Source organism: Gossypium raimondii, chromosome 9 (assembly GCF_025698545.1).
Source record: "Gossypium raimondii isolate GPD5lz chromosome 9, ASM2569854v1, whole genome shotgun sequence".
Classification (NCBI taxonomy): Eukaryota; Viridiplantae; Streptophyta; class Magnoliopsida; order Malvales; family Malvaceae; genus Gossypium; species Gossypium raimondii.
The window spans coordinates 44,195,498-44,215,227 of record NC_068573.1 but is presented as its reverse complement, the minus strand read 5'-3'; the positions used below and the strand labels follow the sequence as shown (position 1 = coordinate 44,215,227).

Here is a 19,730-nt window from a genome sequence, read left to right as displayed (position 1 = left end):
AGGACCAAACTGAAAAAGGTGAAGAAATTTGAGGGACTAAATCACAATTTTACCAAATTAAGTGATGACTCAAGGATGAAATTTTAAAAGATTATAAAGGGAAAAATGGTCAATTAGAAAAGAGAGAAATCTAGAAGATAATAATGATGTTGGAGATATTTTAGATTAATTAAATAAATAAATATTAGTTTATTAATATTTTAATTTAATTTTTAAATATTATTTTATTATTTTATTATTATTTTATTTAGTATATATATATAAGAAAAGGAAGATGAAGAATCATCCAACCCACCATTTTTCCCATGCACAAACGTGAGAAAAAGAGAGAAAGAAAGAAAGTTTTACTTTCTTTACAATTTGGTCCTTCCACCAAAAATTCACCATTTTCATCTAGAAATCAAAAGAATTTCCATATCCATCAAGAGAGAAAGATAACAAGGAGACTATGGAGAGCTAGAATATCAAGTTAGATTCAAGAAATAGAAGCTGGAGGAGAGAGAAAATCAAGTTAAAGACTGAAATCAATATGACAATGTAAGAACATGAAGATTTTAATATATTTTTAAGTTTGATATTATTGAAAAAGCATGGAAATGATGTTAATGTAAAGTTTTCGTATATATGGTCCTATGTTCTTGATATGTTAGTGAAGAGAAAATAAGAGAAAGTGATGAGAAATAGTGTAGAGAAAGAAAATAAGGGTGTTATAAACATGGTAATAAACATCTTGCACTAAAACAGTTTTGGACAGCAACAGTAGGCTAATTTTAAAAAATCACCATAAATTATGGAAATGAATTAGAGGATGAAAAAATATGGAATTAAAGCTTATTAAGTCTAGTTTCTCATAGAAGAAACGGTGTAAGTAGTGGAATTTTAAATCATGAGTTATAATAAATTTTGTGAGATAAGGTCAAAATGAATTCAGATTCCCCTATTCTGACTTTGGAAAATCATCAAAAATTGAATAAAAATAATTAGAGGCTTAAATTTATATTTTAAAATCCTTAATGAGTCTATTTCAATATAAATAAACAAGAACATCATACTAATTCTGTAAAAGAGATAATTAATTTTTAGTAAAGAGGGTCGGAACTATTAAACAGTGAAACAGAGGAAACTTTAAAGAATAAACTGTACTTATTGGCTAAACGAAAAATTCTGAAAATTTTATGGTAATAATATATGTGAGTCTAGTTTCATAAAAATTTTCGGATCTCAATTCGGAGTTCTGTAGCTTAAGATATAATTAATTTAGTGACTATGACTCAAGTGAATAGCTTGTTATGAGTAAACAAGTAAATAGTGGTATTATGTATATATCAAGGATGTGGAATGGAGTGGAGGAGGAGGAAAAATATATGTGAATATTCGGATAATATGAGTTTATTTTAAAATAACTAATTTACATGTTTTAGGTTTAGGGACTAAATTGAATAAAAGTAAAATTTTAAGGGTAATTTTGTAAAATGTCAAAATGACCAAATTGCATGAAATGAATTGTTTTATTATTTAAATTAATAATTTGAATGAAATATTAACTATTCATAGCCCCTCCCCAATTCATAAATAAGAGGATAATGCATTTCAGCGCACTCGAACTCATATACTCCTGCATTACCAATAATATTCATACCAATCAAGCTAAAACTCAATTAACAATTGTGGGCTAGTAATTAACCATGTGTTTATTATAAATAAAAATATATGCTGATTTTTTAGTCAACGGAAATTCTTATTTCTTGATTTTTGTTGTGTGTTATAAATAATTGAAAACAAAAGTGCCCAATTATATAAAAAGGCCAAAGTTTATGCCACGTAATCACATATTTTAAAAATTAACAGCATCAAATTATACAGGGAATTAGCAAAAATATATCCATGATTGAAAAGTATATTTTGGAAAGCAGATGAATAAAAAATGAAAAATGATGAAATTAATATTAGAGAAATTAAATTTAAAAAACATAGTACAAATAAAATATGTTCTCTCAAAAATATAAGAACAACACAAAAACAATATCTTGGAAAAAAAATAAGGAATTAAAAATGGTGAGAAAATTTACAATTTTATATTGACATATCCATGCCAATGTGCTTTTGGAAGTTGTTGAATTGTCTGAACGTAACTTGATGAAATAAAATAGGCAAAAAGCAACAGCAAATTTTCATACGTGAGACGACAAATATACAATAAAAATCATTGGATGTTTTAGGGAAAAGATTAATGCAATTTTCCAGGATTTGGTGGTTGAACTTGAGCCGTTATACCAACAGTATCAACACACCATCATTATTTCGTTTTGGTTGAAAAGAAAACGACACAAATATAAAATAAAAAAAATTTTAATACCCCTATGGATGCCAAGAGTTGGTGAACTTTCCCAACCAAAACAAAATTGGAATCTTCGAATGATATACCCTGAATGGCGTTAACACCTTCAAGATTGTCAGTTTGAATTAGAACACTCTCAAAACCCCGATCCAATATAAGTGTCAATCCATCCAATATGCCTCATGGTTCCACATTTAGCACATTACAACTACTCAAATATTTGCTGAAGCCAAAGATCCACCCTTTGTTTCGGTCACACACTAATCCCTCAGTTACAGCAAACTCAGCATCGAACTTAATTGAACCATCCGTATTCAATCGCACCCAATTACTTGTCAAAGGTAAACTAACGATTGGTCTTTGTGTCTGGAAAGTTGACGCTTTAAAAATAGAAGCATACTGCTTTGCCCAACTATAAGACTCCTTGATGATTGCACCAGCACTCCATAATATGTTTTAAAAAGTGAAAAGATTAGTTTGAATCTAAAATAAAAAATAAAATATTTTATTTAAATTTAATTATATAAATATTAATCTTAATATAAATTATATCTAACTTGGTTGGAGTTTGGATATGATTTTTAAAAAATTGATAGGATTGTCTCAACCCAAGCTTCAACATAATCTTACTTGAATTACTATTTATTAAATTTAATTATAAAATAAATATTATTTTTAATATTAAATAATAAATTTAGATTAGATTGAGTTAAGATTGGTGGGGCAAAAAAAAAGCTTGAATAAAGACATTCAAGTCATGTCTTGACTTAATTTATGTACAAATCTTAAGGTTTAAGTTTACAACAACAATTACAAGTAATAGGTATTCAAATCAATTATAGTTAAAATGAAGCGTTACAGAGCACAATCTAACTAATATCTTAAATATATTCGGAACAAAATTAGAATAGTTTCGAGAAAGACTCAAACATAATGAAATTGGAGTGAATCCACCTATATTACAAGGCTTTCTATCTTTATTCATCATTTGTGTTTATATATAACAACCATCATCCTAAGCTGAAATAATATAGTCAATGATTTCTGCTAAGATAAAATGGTTTGGACAAACATTTACTTTTAATCGACACAAATCTCTTTCCATAGCCTATTTATATTAAATTACAGTTGAAATTAAGAAGTTAACTGTAAACCATTCAATAAAATGTAGAGAGACCTAACTTAAATATAAAGACAGAGAGTGACGTCCACAAAATCCTACTACTCTAACTTCTCTCCAACGCCCATTTACTTTTGATCTTCTAATCTTGGTTCTGGGCTTAATTTGTTTTGGAGCCCTAATAGTTATGAATGGAATGTAAAAATATGTTTATTTTAACAAATACCACAATATTTTCCAGGCAATAAATCTCGAATCTGTTGGAATAATTTTGCTTTATCAAAAAAAGAATGTGTTTAAGTTTTCTGTTTAATAAACTTAAGTTTGTAGAATAGAACAATTTGGATAGTGAAAATGAATGTGAAAAAGCCAATGGTAATAAGTACTTCAATGGAATAACATATAGAAAGAGGATGTGATGGACGAAAACAAGGTAGAAGTCAGATTAAGCCAACACTACTTCGCTATCTTTTGATAGTTTCCATTGCAGCCCACATATATTGAAGCTGCTTGTATCAATAAACCCATCCCTTTCCACAATTACGGGTGTCAGAGGTAAAACAAACCTCGTTTTGATTAAATTAAAATGATCAAAATTAAATCTATTGCTTAATTAAACCACTTTTTAACACAAAATATGTATACGAGTTTATATTTAAAACCCTAGTAAATAATATTACTTTTGATACACAAATTAAGAATAATTTTCTTTGGGCGTTGCTTCGAAGAATGACCACTAGAGTCTACCTCTTGTCTTAGCGGTATTGACTAAAACTCATTTCATGGGTTTGAATCATAAGTAATCTTATTTCTATCTGTGGTACATGAGTTGACAGTGATTTGCTCTTATTAAAAATGTATAAACTAATCGTAAATATACCAAAAAAAAGAGCGACACACTTTCAAAGCTTTATCTTCAAACTTTGAAGAGAGCCTAAGAGCATCCCACGATGCCTAAACGAGTAAAATCATGACTACTGAAGAGTTTTGTGTATGGAAAGATTCAAACTCATAACCTCTAGAACATGACAGATGATGGGTGCAAGGATGATATCACTTGCAGTAAAATGAGCCATCAGACCGCGGCCCAACCGCCCACATTCAAGGACAATTTATGCCAAAGCTTTGCTCTTAAAATTGCCAATAGTTCAGTCCAACTCAAAATTCCAGTCACTACTCACCCATTTGATCTCTACCATGAATGGATTGAATCTTCCTGCAATTGAGATAACAATACCATATAAAGCGAACAAAAATTGCGAATAACAAGATAAATTTCAAATGCTGATTTGATTGCTATTTTATTTTTGGTGCAGTAGAAGTGTAGGAGTGAAAAAAAAAATTGCAGATGCTAAATTCAAACCTCATGCTTACTAAATGTTATAATCAACATCGATAATAGAAGTAGTAATGATCACAAAGCAATAAGAAAGAAAAATAAAAATACAGATTTTATTTGGAAAATCCTTATCGAGAAAAACACGAGCAGAATAAGAAAAATTCACTATGTTGAAAAACACACACACAAGAGAAGTTCGATTACATCTATTTATGGATTAAACAACCCTGTTATAATCAATGTCTAATAGAAAAAGTATACTCTTGTACGGATTCAACTTGTGCGGCAAGGTCCTATTTTGCCTCTTTATTTTATTTCTTTAACAAGTGATAAGATTTGAGTCACACATCTCTAACACTAAATATTTCTGCCTTGAACCATAATTTCAACACATAACTGGTAATGGCAATAACTACGCAACCGGTCCCTATGATTCCAGAAAATTGTTAAAAACGGTAACAAACTAGTGCAAATGAAACAGAGAATAGAAGATTGATCGAGTATGAAACCCTCAATTCCATTAATTGTTCTTAAGCTACTAGCAATAATCTATGATAAAATTAAGAAGAATAAAAGATAGGTGATGGAAGAAAAGATGATAATATCTAGGGCATGAAAGAAACAGCAAAAACATACCAAAGAATCAAAAGTCTGAACCTTCAACAACAAGCAAATTTAACTGTGTTATCAAGATGGAGAGCTTTACCTCTGCCATGTAATTCTCTGGTTTTGTAATGATAATGGTTGCCTTTTTGCCTATGTTACTCAAGGTCGAGCGTGAGTATCGGATATAGATATGTTTCTAATACAACCATCTTCAATGTTTTAAAAGTTTTTCATGTATTTGAAGGATTGTAAAGGGCATATCCCCATTCTTATGTCAGAATATGAGTCAAACACGGATGGTCCAAGAAAAATCAAGAATCAGATCAACATAGATTTGTGCCCTTGAATGGAATAGCCGCCAGCAAAACTTAGTTCCAGCAAGAAAAAGTAGAGAATTACCAAATAATAATCCAGAAATGGTCATCATTTTTCTGAATCTAACAATATCCCATTACAGTAATGCATGGTTCCTTCCCCTTTTATCTCATTATTAAATAAATTTAAGACGAGCACTATCTCATCAGTTACTGGCACAGGCCATCCTTCAACTGAGAATTCAAGAACGAGCCCATCAACTTCAATTAAACTACAGCCTGCAACTTCTTTTCTGATACCTCTTTCTTTCATTAAGGCTCTAATCCTCTTCGCATCATCAAATCTCCCAGCTTTGGCATATATTTCACACAAGTTAATATAAGATGCATGATTCCTCGGTTCCAGACCAATCAAATACTGTGCTACCCTTTCTCCTAATACTAAGTTCCCATGAATCTTACAGCCTCCAAGTAATGCTCCCCAAACAAACACATCTGGCTCCATTGGCATACTTCTAACAAGCTCTCCTACCTCTTCAAATAACCCGGCTCGACTGAGAACATCAACCATGGAAGCATAGTGATGAAGTTGTGGTTCTACTGAATAAACACGCTTCATCATATCAAAACACCAGCGAGCTTTCTCTACCATGCCAGAATGAGCGCAAGCTGACAATAACCCAAGAAATGTGACATGATTAGGCTTCACTAGCACGGCTTCCATCTCTTTGAACGTGTCAAAAGCCTCTTTACTATAGCCATGCAATGCAAATGTAGAAATTATAGCAGTCCATGCCAAGGTATCCCTTTTAGGCATCTCTTTAAAAACCTCATATGCCCTCTCAACACTACCACATTTACCGTACATATCAACCAATGCTGTTCCAATCACCACATCACATTCAATACCGCTTCTCCTTAAGTAACCATATATCCATTTCCCGTGATCAATTGCACCAAGGTAAGCACAAGCTGAAAGTACACTAGCTATTGTAATTTTATCGGGTTTAACCTTATCATTACTTGAATTCTGCATTTCATGGAACAATTGCAAGGCCTCTTTTCCCTTTCCACCCTGAACAAAACCCGTTATCATTGAATTCCAAGTGATAATATTCCTCGTCTCCATGCTTCTAAACAATTCTAATGCCATCTCAAGATTCCCACCTCTCAAGTACCCAATAATCATCGAATTCCAAGAAACAATATCTCTTTTCAGCATTTCATCAAACAACTTCCTGGCACTGTTCAAAAACCCACATTCAGAATAAAAATTTACCAAAGAATTTTGAACGTAAACGTCAGAAAACAATCCAAATTTAATGGCTTCTCCATGAATGCTACACCCTACACGACTATCAAGCCTAATGGCGCATTCCTTTATAACAAAAGGAAACGTAATGCAATCCGGTGAAATGCCATTAAAAAGCATTTGTTTGAAGAGAATAAAGGATTTTGAATTGTGGGTATTATCTGCGCCACTGATTTTGGAAGCGTAGGCTCTAATCATGATGTTATATACAGAAAGTGTTGGGTTCTTTATAAATTTGAAAACACTGGTGGCGTAGCAAAGAGAGCCGGACTCTGAGAGGGCGGAAGCGAAGAGGAGGCGAGTAATGAGATATTCTTGATGGGGTTTGGGCAGTTTTGGAGAAGTTATGATGTGGGCATGAATTTGTTTGAGCTCTTTCAGACTCTTGAACTCTTCGATTAAGCGAAAGACGGTGTTTTTGAGATGTGGGCATTTAGGTTCCACCATATTTTAGTTCAGAAAATGGAATAGCATTGGGATTCAACGTGCACAATACGTAAAACACATTGTCTTCACTGCTTAAACTTCGCCTGTCGTCAACTAGGCCAAGGTGTAGTGGTAAAAGAGCTGCTTTCAGATCCTGGTTTATCTGGATTCTGAAACCTGACATTTGTCAAATTTATGCATAAATTAATTTTAATTCGATATAAGTAAACCTAAATTTGATTGTAATTTAACTTGGTAATTTTTCTCGCAAGGCTTGAAAATTTTTTTAAGTTAGGTTAAGAAATTCATAATTGTTTTTTTATTGGGGGTTTAAACTTGTTTTTATTAGCCAATGTTCTCACATTAACATTTAAATTATTTTTTTGTTCAAATTAGTCATTGAAAATCATATAGTTCAAACCTCAATGTAGATACAATTATCAAGTTCATGGCATAATTTACACCTAAAAAAAATTCAAACCCCAATACAAGAAAAAGGTTGTCAAGTTCAATTTCAATGCGAGAACAATTACTAACACAATTTAATTTAGACATGAAAAAAATATCCCGCTCAAGCTCTAAATAATGACTTAATTTAAATGTTGTATAAAACTTTGATTTTCATTATATCAATAAAAAAAATTTATTTTCAATCAATTGCACATATTTAGGAAAATAATATATTTTATTCAAAATATATATATATTAAATTATATAAAATTGAATTAAATCAAATTTTACATAAAATTATATAGAATGAATATAATATGAAAAAATTATTTTAAAAATTTAATTTTTTTAAAACAAATGTAAGAATCTTAAAAGAAAACTTTACAAAAACACTTGGTATCATACTAGATTCTTTTATAATGTCGATCATTATCTTATACATTGTTATTTAAGGGAAAAATCCACAGGTCTAAAATTATGACATTTATTTTAGGATGTAATAAAATAATTAAAAAGTTAATTAGTATTATCTTATATCCGTTTGTGGACAAAAGTGAAGTCAGAGATAAATTTTCTATAAGTCCTTGCTTGCCCTTTAATTAGGAGTGTTTAAACGGTTAACCAATCAATTAGTATTAACTAAATTAATCAACTGAACTGAAATTTTTCAAAAATAAATAAATTAAACCGAAATATTTCGGTTAATTCAGTTGGTTAATCAAATTAACCAAAATTTATAGGTTTTTTTTTGTTAAAACAAATATAAAACATATCAAAATAATAATATTCATTTGACCGAATTAGTAATAGCCTAATACATATAATATATAATATTATTTATTAAGTTCGATTAATTACCCAATTTTGAACTGAATTAACCGTTAACCACAGTTCTAAAAAAATCTTTAACCAACCTCTAACTGGACTAGATCAGTTAATCGATCGATTAACCAAATTACATCAGTTCGGTCGGTTAATTTGATTTTAACTGAAGTTTAAATACCCTAACCCTTAACGACACTCCTGCTTGTAGAAGTTTTTACTCTACTAGCTATGGATAAAATAATTATCTTTTAAATATTTGTGAAAAGTTAAAAAAATTATTTATATTATTGAAAAGTAAAGACCAAATAAATTCAATTGATATTAGAATAATTTAATATCTTACATATGATAAATAAATTTTAAATATTTATTAAATTAAATTAGATCAACCAATCGAATAAATCAGACTAGAAATCAACTATTATATTGGTCTAAACAAAAGATTAAACCAATTTTAGAGTGAAGCGTTTAAGATCAAAATTAAATCGTGAATCGTGAATCGATTTATTTCATATTTTAATTAGTCCAAATTAGGAAAAACATACATAATAACTTATATATAAATTATATAAAATCAATGAGACATTCGCCGGTAGATAAAGATGGAGGATTTAGCATTACTAAGGTTTGATATTTGAGTTTCAAAGTCTTACCCTATATTGATGTTATGTGAGAATTTTAGTCTGATTAATCGATTTTGTTTTGATTTTTTAATTCTTAGTTAGTTTATGTTGTAATAATTTTTAAGGTAATTATGTTGTAATAGTTAATTTTATTTATTCGTATAAACTTTCAAAACATATATAAATAAAAATAAAACTTATAAAAATATTTTACCTTCAAAAAATTATAAAAACATTTTATAAAATAAAAAAATAATATTATATATATACGAGTTCATTTTTATAGTATAAGAATTATATAAAATATATAATAAATTTCAAATTTTTATAATATATACTAAATCATTCATCAATCAATACAGATCACGTGACACCTTTTCCATGATTTGGTATACAACTTTTTTATGGTAAAAATAAATAAAATTACATCAAATTAAAAAGATCAAAAGCACCCATTGCTCTGTCTTGTTGAAAAATGCCTGGAACTTCATTAGGCACCGAATCAAACATTTGAAGACCTGAATTCCATGTAAGACTCAACTTGGCCAAGCAATCTGCAATTGCAATTGTATTATCTTCTCTAAGTATATGTCGCAACCACCATTCTCCTTCAGTTCTCAAGAGTCGTCATACCCCTCGAACCACCATTCTCCTTCAGTTTTCAAGAGTCTTCGAACCCCTGTGATGCCTAAATCTTCCCCACTATTAACAATCAAGGCTTTGATCACATAATTAATATTCCATCTAGAATACACTTAAAATTCTTAATAGACCAAAAGAAGAAGATTGATCTAACAAATAAAAGGTCATAAAACGTTAAATTTGCTACGTTCATGGTTGCAATTTGATTTACAAAGATTGGGGAAAAAAATAATAAAAGGACACTTTGTTACAGTTGCTGGAGAAAGAAAAGTGATGATCTGAAATGAAGTTTGTAAATTATTAAAAAGAAATATGCAGGGAAAATAAGTTGAAGTCCATGAAGCTCTTAGCCTTGATGGACTATTGTGGCTTTCGTGGTGCAGAAAGAGTGGGGTGTGGTGCAATCCTAAAGAAAGCCCTCCACCCCACGGCCTGCACTAACCTCTCGGTAAATCATGAGTGCTTCTTCCATTACTTGGGCTTGAGCCAGCAACTGAGCTCTTTTCTTCCCAGATGGATGCGTAGAGAGATAATCTTGCAGTGTTGAATCCTTTGCAACCTTTCCTAGTTTCTCATACACTTTGGGAGCAGTTCGAGGATCATAGCCAGCAGATGAAAGCAACAACAGTCCGATGTAATCTGCTTCAAGTTCCATCCTGTAAAAGATGAGGATACGGGTTAAGCATTGAGAAGACCATGAGAATGGCATTTGAGTAGCAAGGACCTCGAACTCGGGTGTGACTGCCAGAAATAGATATATGTGCAACAATGGGCATGTTGAACTTTTATATGTTTCCCAATGCATTTGGAAAACATCATATCTCCATAATCATGTCAGATACTAAGGCAATAATAATTTTGACAAAAAAATCCATTTAATAAATAAAACCAACCCGACTTCACAAATGCAGAACCACACAGCCACAAATAGACCTAAAATATTTCAGTAAAAGAAGTGGATCAAGACTGGAAGCTTACAAAAGTTCCCAACTCTCACTAGATATTGGATTAGTACATGGACTCTTCTTTCTTATTCCAGGGAGAAGGCCCTACCATCTTCTGGTATAGGCCAAACCTATAAAGGCTTTCACAGAATCAGAGATTGGATAGTATTTTTTAAGGAGATTTTCAGGAATTTTTTAGACTTATCATTTCCTTATAGGATCAAGCATGTTTATTCATACCCTTATTGTTGCGCCTTATCCATGCTATTCGGACTCATCAGTTTTCCTAAAGTAATTTGTCCAACATTGCATCTGACACATAATTGGATATGGGTATGGAGCTATGATGCTCAAAGTATATGAAAAACTTGCAAGAAAAAGTTGAGTGAACTCGGGTGAGATGTATCATATCTGATACTCACTCAAGTCCAGATAACAATAGGATCTTACAGCCTAGGGAAGATTACACTGTAGCATCAAACTACAGATGTATGCACATACACATATAAGCTATGTTGCCTGAACTCCGTTCTTAAAATAGATGTATTTAACACATATCCTCACACAGGTATATAAGAATATGATCCCCTAAAGATCTTCCAAATACATGGAAAATGTAAAGATTTTGAGCATACCCATTTCCGGTACTCACACCATGCGTCAATGACATATTTCGTACACATAAGGTCAAAAACTGTACACATGCATTTAGCCATTATAGTTAGTGTATATAATCTTTCCTATCTTCCAAAAAAAGAATATAGAAAATATATACAAACCTCCGAGAGAAGGGGAGCCTAAAGAAAAGTGTTGACATTGTGTTGACCAGATCAGGCATAATGAACTGATAAAGTATCAATTGTAGAATGCCAAACCACAAATTCTTGGTTATTGATTCGGCTATATGCCGAGCCACTGCATGCGCAACCTAATCAGATCATCACAATGAAAACATATCATTCACAAATCCAGCAGAGAGAGAATAACAAGCTGAACTTAAAAGCAATGTCTACCTCATGTCCAAGTATGGTGGCTATCTCTGAATCAGTACGAAAATGCTTGAGCAACCCTGTAAAGACCACAATCTTCCCACCGGGTAAACACATAGCATTAACAACAGGCTCATTGATGACCAAAACTTCCCAATTCAATCCTTCCAAGTGAGTCGTTGTCGGTTTCGACTTCGACCCTTTATCTCGACTTTCCTTCCTACTTTGTTGAACCCATTTATCATCAAGAATCTCATCTTGATGAGACCAATTGATCCCCAACTCTTCTTCCCTCCCACTGAATGTCGTCATTGCGTCATGTTTAAGTGAAGTCTCCGGTGATGCATACTCCAAATCACTCCATATTTGATCATGGCTCAACCCTTTCTGCAACGAATCGATAATATCTTTGGCAATCAGTCTCACTCGAACGCTTTCAGGGTGAATAGCAGGCAATATCTTTCCCTTAAACTGAGCTTTGAGTTGCTCAAATTGAGTCTCCCCCAACTTTTTCTCCATGTCTTTAGACATGAGCACGAAATGTTTTCGCTTTGTGTAAGGAACAGTTTCTAGGTTACCAAAGTATACAGTAATCAAAACCCCTGAACCAACCAAGACAACGATCAAAACATTCCTAGGATTTTGGATCCACCTTCGAGGACCCCGCGGCCTAAAATGGTGAACCTGGTGCCGATCCACAAAGTAAAATCTCTTGGAAACATTAGAGAAGGGATTATAATGATACCTAGTAGATATTCCCAGTCTTTGTGAGATAGAAGAATAGGAAGAGAACCCAGAAAACTTAGTAGATGAAATCGAAGAAGACCCAAAGTTGGGGAAGATTATTGATGAGGAATCCCGGAATGGAGATCTCAGAAGAGGAGTTGAAGTGAAACTAGTGCGCAAGCTGCTGATTAAAACCTTTGCCCGTCGGCAACATGCCATCACCCTGACGTTGAAATTGAAAAATAGCACACGAAGGAAATACAAGTCTGTTGCGTCTAATTATTTTAATCTAAACAACGTTAAAAGAGGTCTGGAAGGGTATGGACTAATCTGGAATATTTACAGAGGGAATGGGAGTAGCCGCACGGTTAGTTTACTTTCAATGGTAAATTTAAGGGTAAAACTATTTATTTCCAGTACGAAAAGTGATGTGCTCAGTCAGACGTGTCTCGTGATGGGCTCTAGACCTTTCGATGGCCCGGGACAGGCTGACTGTTCACAAAATTTTAGAGTGGTTTGATAGGCCCGGGCCCAACCCGAAAAATAATCAAATTTTATCAAGTTCTGTTTAAATAAAAATACTAAAATTTAAACTTGATCTAACCGTATTAAATTTATTTATATAATTTTTTTAAAATATAATACATTAAAAACACTAAAAATGTTAAAATAAATATTTTTCAATAATTTTAAAAAAATATTTATACTTAAAAAACACCAACATAGGTACAACTTAGCAAGCAAAATTAACAATAAATTAATATTTATACAATATCAAAACAATAAAAACAAAATAGTAATAACATAATAGTGAAATGGCAGCAAAACTATGAAAAAACTACTCGAGGCCCGACCTTTTTAGAATATTATTTTTATTATAGGTTTTGATCATATATGTTCTTCTTGATATAATGCTTAAAACTATCCATAGCCCCTCCCAACTTATAAATAGGAAGATAATTCGCTTCAGCGCAATCAAACCTACATCCTCTTACATTAGGAACAATACTCATACCAATCGAGCTAAAACTCAATCTATATATATATTTATTTTTAAATATAAGTGTCTATTTAATGTAACTATAACCATCAATATATATATATATATAAACTGAATATATTTGACTGAAGCAAGTCTTAACATATATACCAGTTTTAATGGTAGCATTGCATTGGATGACAGACTTTTTGGTTAATATCATACCAGAAATCTGAAATGTTAGTATTTTAAAGGAGAAATTTCAAATTAAATTTAAATATATATTTAATTATACATATTTAAAGAAATAAATGCATTAATTTATTTTTATATTAGATAAATATTATAATTTGTATATGTAATATATAAACATAAATAAATGTTATATTACTAGTTATGTCAATAAATTATGAGAAAGTGATCAAATCAAAATTATATATATAAAATTGTATATTATGTGATTTTGGAGATTTATTTCTGTTTTAAATAATCATATACTTTTGAGAAGATAAAAGAGACTCACTGTATTTGACGGACTTTCAATATAAGTCTTTTTCATTTTATAATTTGGAGGTAAAAGTGTACATGAGTTGAGCCAGGTCAAATTTGATATGAGTTCGGTTTAAGCATAATATTAACATGTTTATACTTACTCAAATTTGACCCGAGCTGAAATATGAATCCAAAATTTTGCTCAATGCCACCTATATCTGTAGATGGTTAACCCCAATTCATTTTAGACATGTCTATATTATTTTTTAAATTTATCTTGAAAAATATATTACATTTTTATTTATTAAAAATTTATTATATAGGTAATGTATTTTCTAATGTTTATGTTACGATATTATATATTACCATAGATTTAATTTTTATATATGGTAAATTACATTATATATATAAATATAACTTAACATGATATAATATATATTATTACAAACTTAGTAAATAGGTTGAGTTGGACTTAGCTTTGAGTGTTTGTGTAACACCCCCTAACCCTAAACCGTCGCCGGAATAGGGTTACGAGGCAATACTGGACATCTTGGACAATTTTACAAATAATTCTTAGATAAGTAACAAACATATATAAAGAATCATAAATTCATATAAATTTAGGCTAATTGGCTTCATTCATTTTTATTTTATTTTTTTAAAAAAATTTGATAGTATTTTTATTTATTTTTATAATTTGAGCTGGAGCTCATTTCATATTTTAAATGAATTTAATTTTTTTTTGTCCAAAATCATCCCTAAAGCTTAATATTTTTACGTAAACTCAAAGTTCAGACAAATCTTTGGCCTAGATTGTAATCCAGGTAGAACAAACTATTTAAAGGCAAGCGGTTGGTAATTTGTCCAATTAAAGCACGTAAGAGGTCCCTGTATTATAAGGACCGGATCAAATTAGTCCGTCTATAACTAAATGGATTAATTTAGTCTCTATCTTATAAAAAAATTAAATATGTCCAAATTGTAACAAAGTTAACATTTAGTGTATAAAAAATGTCTTGAAATTATTTTTGTCAATTGTAGTTCAATTTCAAACAAAATATTTTATTTACGAACCACAAAAACTTTAAAAATATTAACTTTGTTAAATAGAAAATGATATTTTTAAACAGTAAATGTTAACAATATTTCAATTAAGCCTTATTTAAATTTTTAATAATTAAGAGGTTAAATTAATTAATTTAATAATAGAAAGACTAATCTGATTAGTTATCTATATTAGAAGGACCATTTAGATACATTCACCTAATTTGTCCAGTCGGTAGGAAGAAGAAATTAAAAAGATAATTCGAGAAAAAGAAAAGATTTTCTCCTTCAAATTGAAAAAGAAAAATGAAAAAGATATTCGATGATAAACCGTCAGGATGTTCCCACGTGGCAATCTAGAAAAAACGAAGAAAAAGGAGGCAGAGTGCTCTCATCGTAGAGAGTAAAAGGACGTAGTAATCAATCCATAACCTGAAGAAATCGTGATTCGCCCTCGCTTGACTTTCCAATTCCTCGCCGTCGTCTTAGTCAACCGAGTTGTAAAAGGAAAGAAACCAGCCGCCACCACCACCACCACCACCATTTCCTAAAGCGTTAAAAATGGCGGAGCAAGCTGTTAAGCTTCGGTGCCAACGAATCGGCTGCAATGCTACCTTCACCGAAGACGATAATCCCGAGGGTTCCTGCACTTTCCACGCTTCCGTATTTATCTTCTTCTTTTTTTACCCATAGTCTGTGATTGAGTTTTTAATTTTAGTGGGTTACATCGTATTAATCAAATTACATGTATTGACCAATTAATTAACAAGCCCAAATCAAAATTAGGTATCTATTCAACCTATTGTTAACTAAATATTTCGTTTTGGAATGCAACAATTTGATTATTCCCCCTCCCTTGGGTTATATTTTAAGATTAGATTTAATTTGGTTAAAATACTAAAGAAACCCTAAGCTGCTTCACTTTTCTTAGATAGGCCCTTATTATGCTTTGATTTGTACGCAAATTAGCTTCTATTCAAATGAAATGTTGATTTAGATTGATGGTTTATTTAGGTATATATTAAATGTTAAGCTTATTTGGTGTAAATGAAAAGTGATCATTTGGGTGTAATGAATAGGGTGACTTATCGAGATAAAGTGGTAAAGTTCTTAGTCCTTTTATTACTTTCAACCTTTGTTTTATTTCTCTTGCATAGTTTACTCTTGCATTATGATGGTCACCTTCACGTTTTTGAATTTAATGTATTCATAAATACACTATAGTTACCCCTAGATTTGGTTAAATTAATGTCTCCTTTTTCCCCCCATTTCCCCTCTTATGGTTAAAATCATGAGGTTTTCTGTTTCCAGTTATAAACAAATTTGTATTATACCTCCCTTCCTTGCGGTTTAAGAAATATATCGTGGGAAATTTTGACATGTTCTCGATAGTGTGATAATTTTCAGCTGCTATTTATAATTTTTTCCCCTTCTGGAATCAGGGTGTTAATCATAGACAATAATTACTTTGCGGTGCCCGTCATGGTTAAGTATGGATTTTGGCATGTTATTAAATCTTGTGAATCGTTCTGATTTTTCTTGTTGTTGTTGTTGTCTTGCATGTTGGCTTGGTTCCTGTGCATGGGCGGATTTATGCAAACAGGGTGTAAGTAGAAATTATTAAAATTAAATAATTTTATTCTTTTCAAAACTTATTTTGCACCTTCAGTTTTAGCTGATAATGCAAACTTAAATTCCTTTTCCAGCCTATTTTTCATGATGGAATGAAAGAGTGGAGTTGTTGCAAAAAAAGAAGCCACGACTTCTCTTTATTCCTAGAAATTCCTGGGTAAGTACCTCTCATAATTCCTTTAGGTCTTGAACTATAATTTGTGCTTTTTTGAGCAAGTAATATGGAAAAGGATTGAATGTTTGTGGTCCTCTATGGAAAAGGAAGTTCACTGCTCGATAAATTTAATAATTGATTTGCATCTAGCCAATATCATTTTCTTTAAGTTTTCTTTCTATTTTTTTTCAATGCAGGTGTAAGACAGGTAAGCACACAACCGAGAAGCCAGTGTTGAATAAGCCAGTAGCTACTAAGACGATTCCAACTTCTAGTCCTGCTGTTACTCTTTCCACCAGTGCAACATCAAAAGAATCCTGCCCTAGGTGCTCTCAGGGTTTCTTTTGCTCTGATCATGGTATTATCAATAGCTTTTCCTCTTCATGCTTTGCTAGACCATAAAAAATTCTTGTTATTTGCCATATCAAAAAAATAAAAATAAAATGTTATTTAGGTCTCTTACTGTCATGAATATGATATAAATAGGGTACAATGGCACATTATAATCTTAGCAGGGAAACGCTTCACATACTGTTGTGTAGGTATTCCTTTCCCTGATGCGTCAAGTGGGTTAAGTGAAATTTCCAGTGCATCAATTATCCCTCCCCCCAAAGCAAAAAAGAAAAAAAAAACATAGTGCATTGTTCCCTTATCTGTGGCATGTCTATTTTGTCTTGAGAGATTGGAACATCTTTGGGGTAGTAACTATGTAATACTTGCCAGAAAAGAATCTGTTGGAGTCATTGGTTTGGACCATTGTTTCTTTCAGAACCTGATTATGATTGATGGTTGGTTTCCAAGTAAAGTGGAACTTTTACAGGGCCATGTTGATCAGTTTTGAGGTTTACAGTTTGCAAGCAATAATACCCGATTATTTTATGTATCTTACAAGTTGAAGTCTTCAGAAACCTGGATATGACTAATGGTTTGACTTCCAAGGAGCAAAACTTTCACTAGGTCATGTTGTTCAGCCTTGGGTTAAAGCATTTAGGCAGTCCCTGTAAGTCAAACTGCAATTTAGTCCCGGTACTTTGGAACTGAGTAATGTAATCCTTGTAGGTTTGTTATTGGTGCAAAAAAGTACGATTGATACAGTGTTTATGGAAAAACTATCTACATGATGACATTGTTTTCTCTTTATTTTGTAAATAATCTGATGACGTGGATTTCTAAAATCTGACAATAGAGACAACCTCAGCATTTAGATTGTTTTTCCATTAACATTGTTTTTTAATTTTACTTGTTTGCACCAATACCTAACATATAAGGATTAAACTTAGTTTTATATCATATAGTTTACATTGTACTTTTACTATTTCTCTGATTGCTTAGGAGCTTAAACCTCAGTTTTAAGGTTTATTTTTTGCAAGCGGCAAGTGATATTGTCTGAATATTCTGGGTCTTAGAACCTGAAATCATTAGTTATTCCTTACATTAGAGAAAACTGGTGATTTTGTTTAAAGTATGCTGTTATAGTATCGCATGTAGAGCTGAAAGTTATATACTTTGTAGGTTCACAGCCCAAAGTACCGAACCCTACCCCAGCTGTACTGGCTAAGAGCAGTGCGGATGTTAAGGAGTCTTCTCCTCCACCAAAGAAGATAGTTGACATAAACCAGCCTCAGACTTGCAAAAATAAAGGATGTGGTAAAGTTTTCAAAGAAATAGAGAACCATGAGTCTGCATGTAGTTACCATCCCGGACCTGCTGTTTTCCACGATCGAGTGAGAGGGGTATGCTATATAATCCTCCATTACAATGAAATGTTGCTATTTATTACAAAATTCTAAAAAAAAAAAGTTGTTAGCATATCCTTTTCTTAAATTACCATCCATCATTCACTTAAATCTGTTTGCAGTGGAAGTGCTGTGACATTTATGTGAAGGAATTTGATGAGTTCATGACCATTCCACCATGCAAGAAGGGATGGCACGATGCCGATCCAGTGCCCTAAGCCATAAGCATGAGGAGGAATAAGTTCCTGTCTTCTTAAAGAGGTTTCCTTTATCTTCTTTCTTTTTCCCCCTATTTTTGAACGGACTCTAGGTTATTCAATTACTTACCGCAAGTGTAATCTAGGATATGCAATTATGAATGTGTTGGAAATGTTCTTTTTTGCACTATCTTGCAACCAAAACATTTGAGACTGTTTATGGTTGTTATTTGTTTGATATGAACATGCTATGGATTCAAAATGTGATATCGGAGTGGTTGATGTCTACAACCCCGAAATTCAAAGAGTTTCCAAAAGGGTTCAGAATTTTGTGCATATGTTTGAGAAACTTTGAAGGAGTTGAGTACGATATCTTTTTTTTGTTCTGTAATTAAGGTTTTAACTAAGGACTGTGTTATCACCAAAATCCATTATGCGTGCTAATGCCTTAAAATGGTTCCACATAGTTTTTGTTTTGCATGTTTCGGCATTTTTCCACAGGGTCGGTCCAGCCAACCAAAATTAAAACACTAAAATAATTCATTTATGATATAATGTTGCGTGTGTTAATGGATGTGAGTTTGCGAAATTTATTTAAATAAATAGGTCACTTTTGGTATCACACTGTGACGGAGTTAGGCGGCAGTTTAACTCTCAAACAAAGGAAATCTTTTAGGGTATCGAAATAAAACGGAAGCAAATGCAAAAGTTAAAAAAGCACGAATGAAACAGAAAAATCACAAGAAAATAATAGAACTTTTGAGTAATTGTTTTAAAAGTATTTTGTTATTCTGGAATGAGTGATTACAAATGAGGGTTAATAGTTGAGCTTTTTTAATCTG

The 19,730-nt window shown here is 31.8% G+C and overlaps 3 protein-coding genes across 4 annotated transcripts; 1 reads left to right on the top strand and 2 right to left on the bottom strand.

The window, feature by feature from the left end:
• Positions 1-4,106: 4,106 nt before the first annotated feature.
• LOC105800100 (pentatricopeptide repeat-containing protein At5g66520) lies at positions 4,107-7,631 on the bottom strand. Its single transcript, XM_012631020.2, has 2 exons — positions 5,504-7,631; positions 4,107-4,674 (listed from the first exon to the last, which is right to left on the bottom strand). Exon 1 carries the CDS (start codon positions 7,474-7,476, stop codon positions 5,827-5,829), a length of 1,650 nt encoding a protein of 549 aa, XP_012486474.1. The 5' UTR covers positions 7,477-7,631; the 3' UTR covers positions 4,107-4,674; positions 5,504-5,826.
• Positions 7,632-10,139: 2,508 nt separating this feature from the next.
• Positions 10,140-12,959, bottom strand: LOC105800101 (mitochondrial metalloendopeptidase OMA1). 2 transcript variants are annotated; one of them, XR_008188995.1, is made up of 4 exons: positions 11,953-12,959; positions 11,719-11,867; positions 11,575-11,633; positions 10,510-10,651 (listed from the first exon to the last, which is right to left on the bottom strand). XR_008188995.1 is itself a non-coding variant. In XM_012631021.2 (3 exons), exons 1-3 carry the CDS (start codon positions 12,871-12,873, stop codon positions 10,402-10,404), a joined length of 1,320 nt encoding a protein of 439 aa, XP_012486475.1. In that variant the 5' UTR covers positions 12,874-12,955; the 3' UTR covers positions 10,140-10,401. The 2 variants fall into 2 exon arrangements, 1 of the variants encoding a protein (XP_012486475.1); XM_012631021.2 differs by lacking the exon at positions 11,575-11,633 and having other exon boundaries at positions 10,140-10,651; positions 11,953-12,955.
• A 2,594-nt stretch (positions 12,960-15,553) lies between these two features.
• Positions 15,554-19,279, top strand: LOC105800102 (cysteine and histidine-rich domain-containing protein RAR1). The gene is made up of 5 exons (XM_012631022.2): positions 15,554-16,775; positions 16,876-16,958; positions 17,153-17,313; positions 18,468-18,688; positions 18,814-19,279. Exons 1-5 carry the CDS (start codon positions 16,662-16,664, stop codon positions 18,907-18,909), a joined length of 675 nt encoding a protein of 224 aa, XP_012486476.1. The 5' UTR covers positions 15,554-16,661; the 3' UTR covers positions 18,910-19,279.
• The last annotated feature ends 451 nt before the right edge of the window (positions 19,280-19,730 follow it).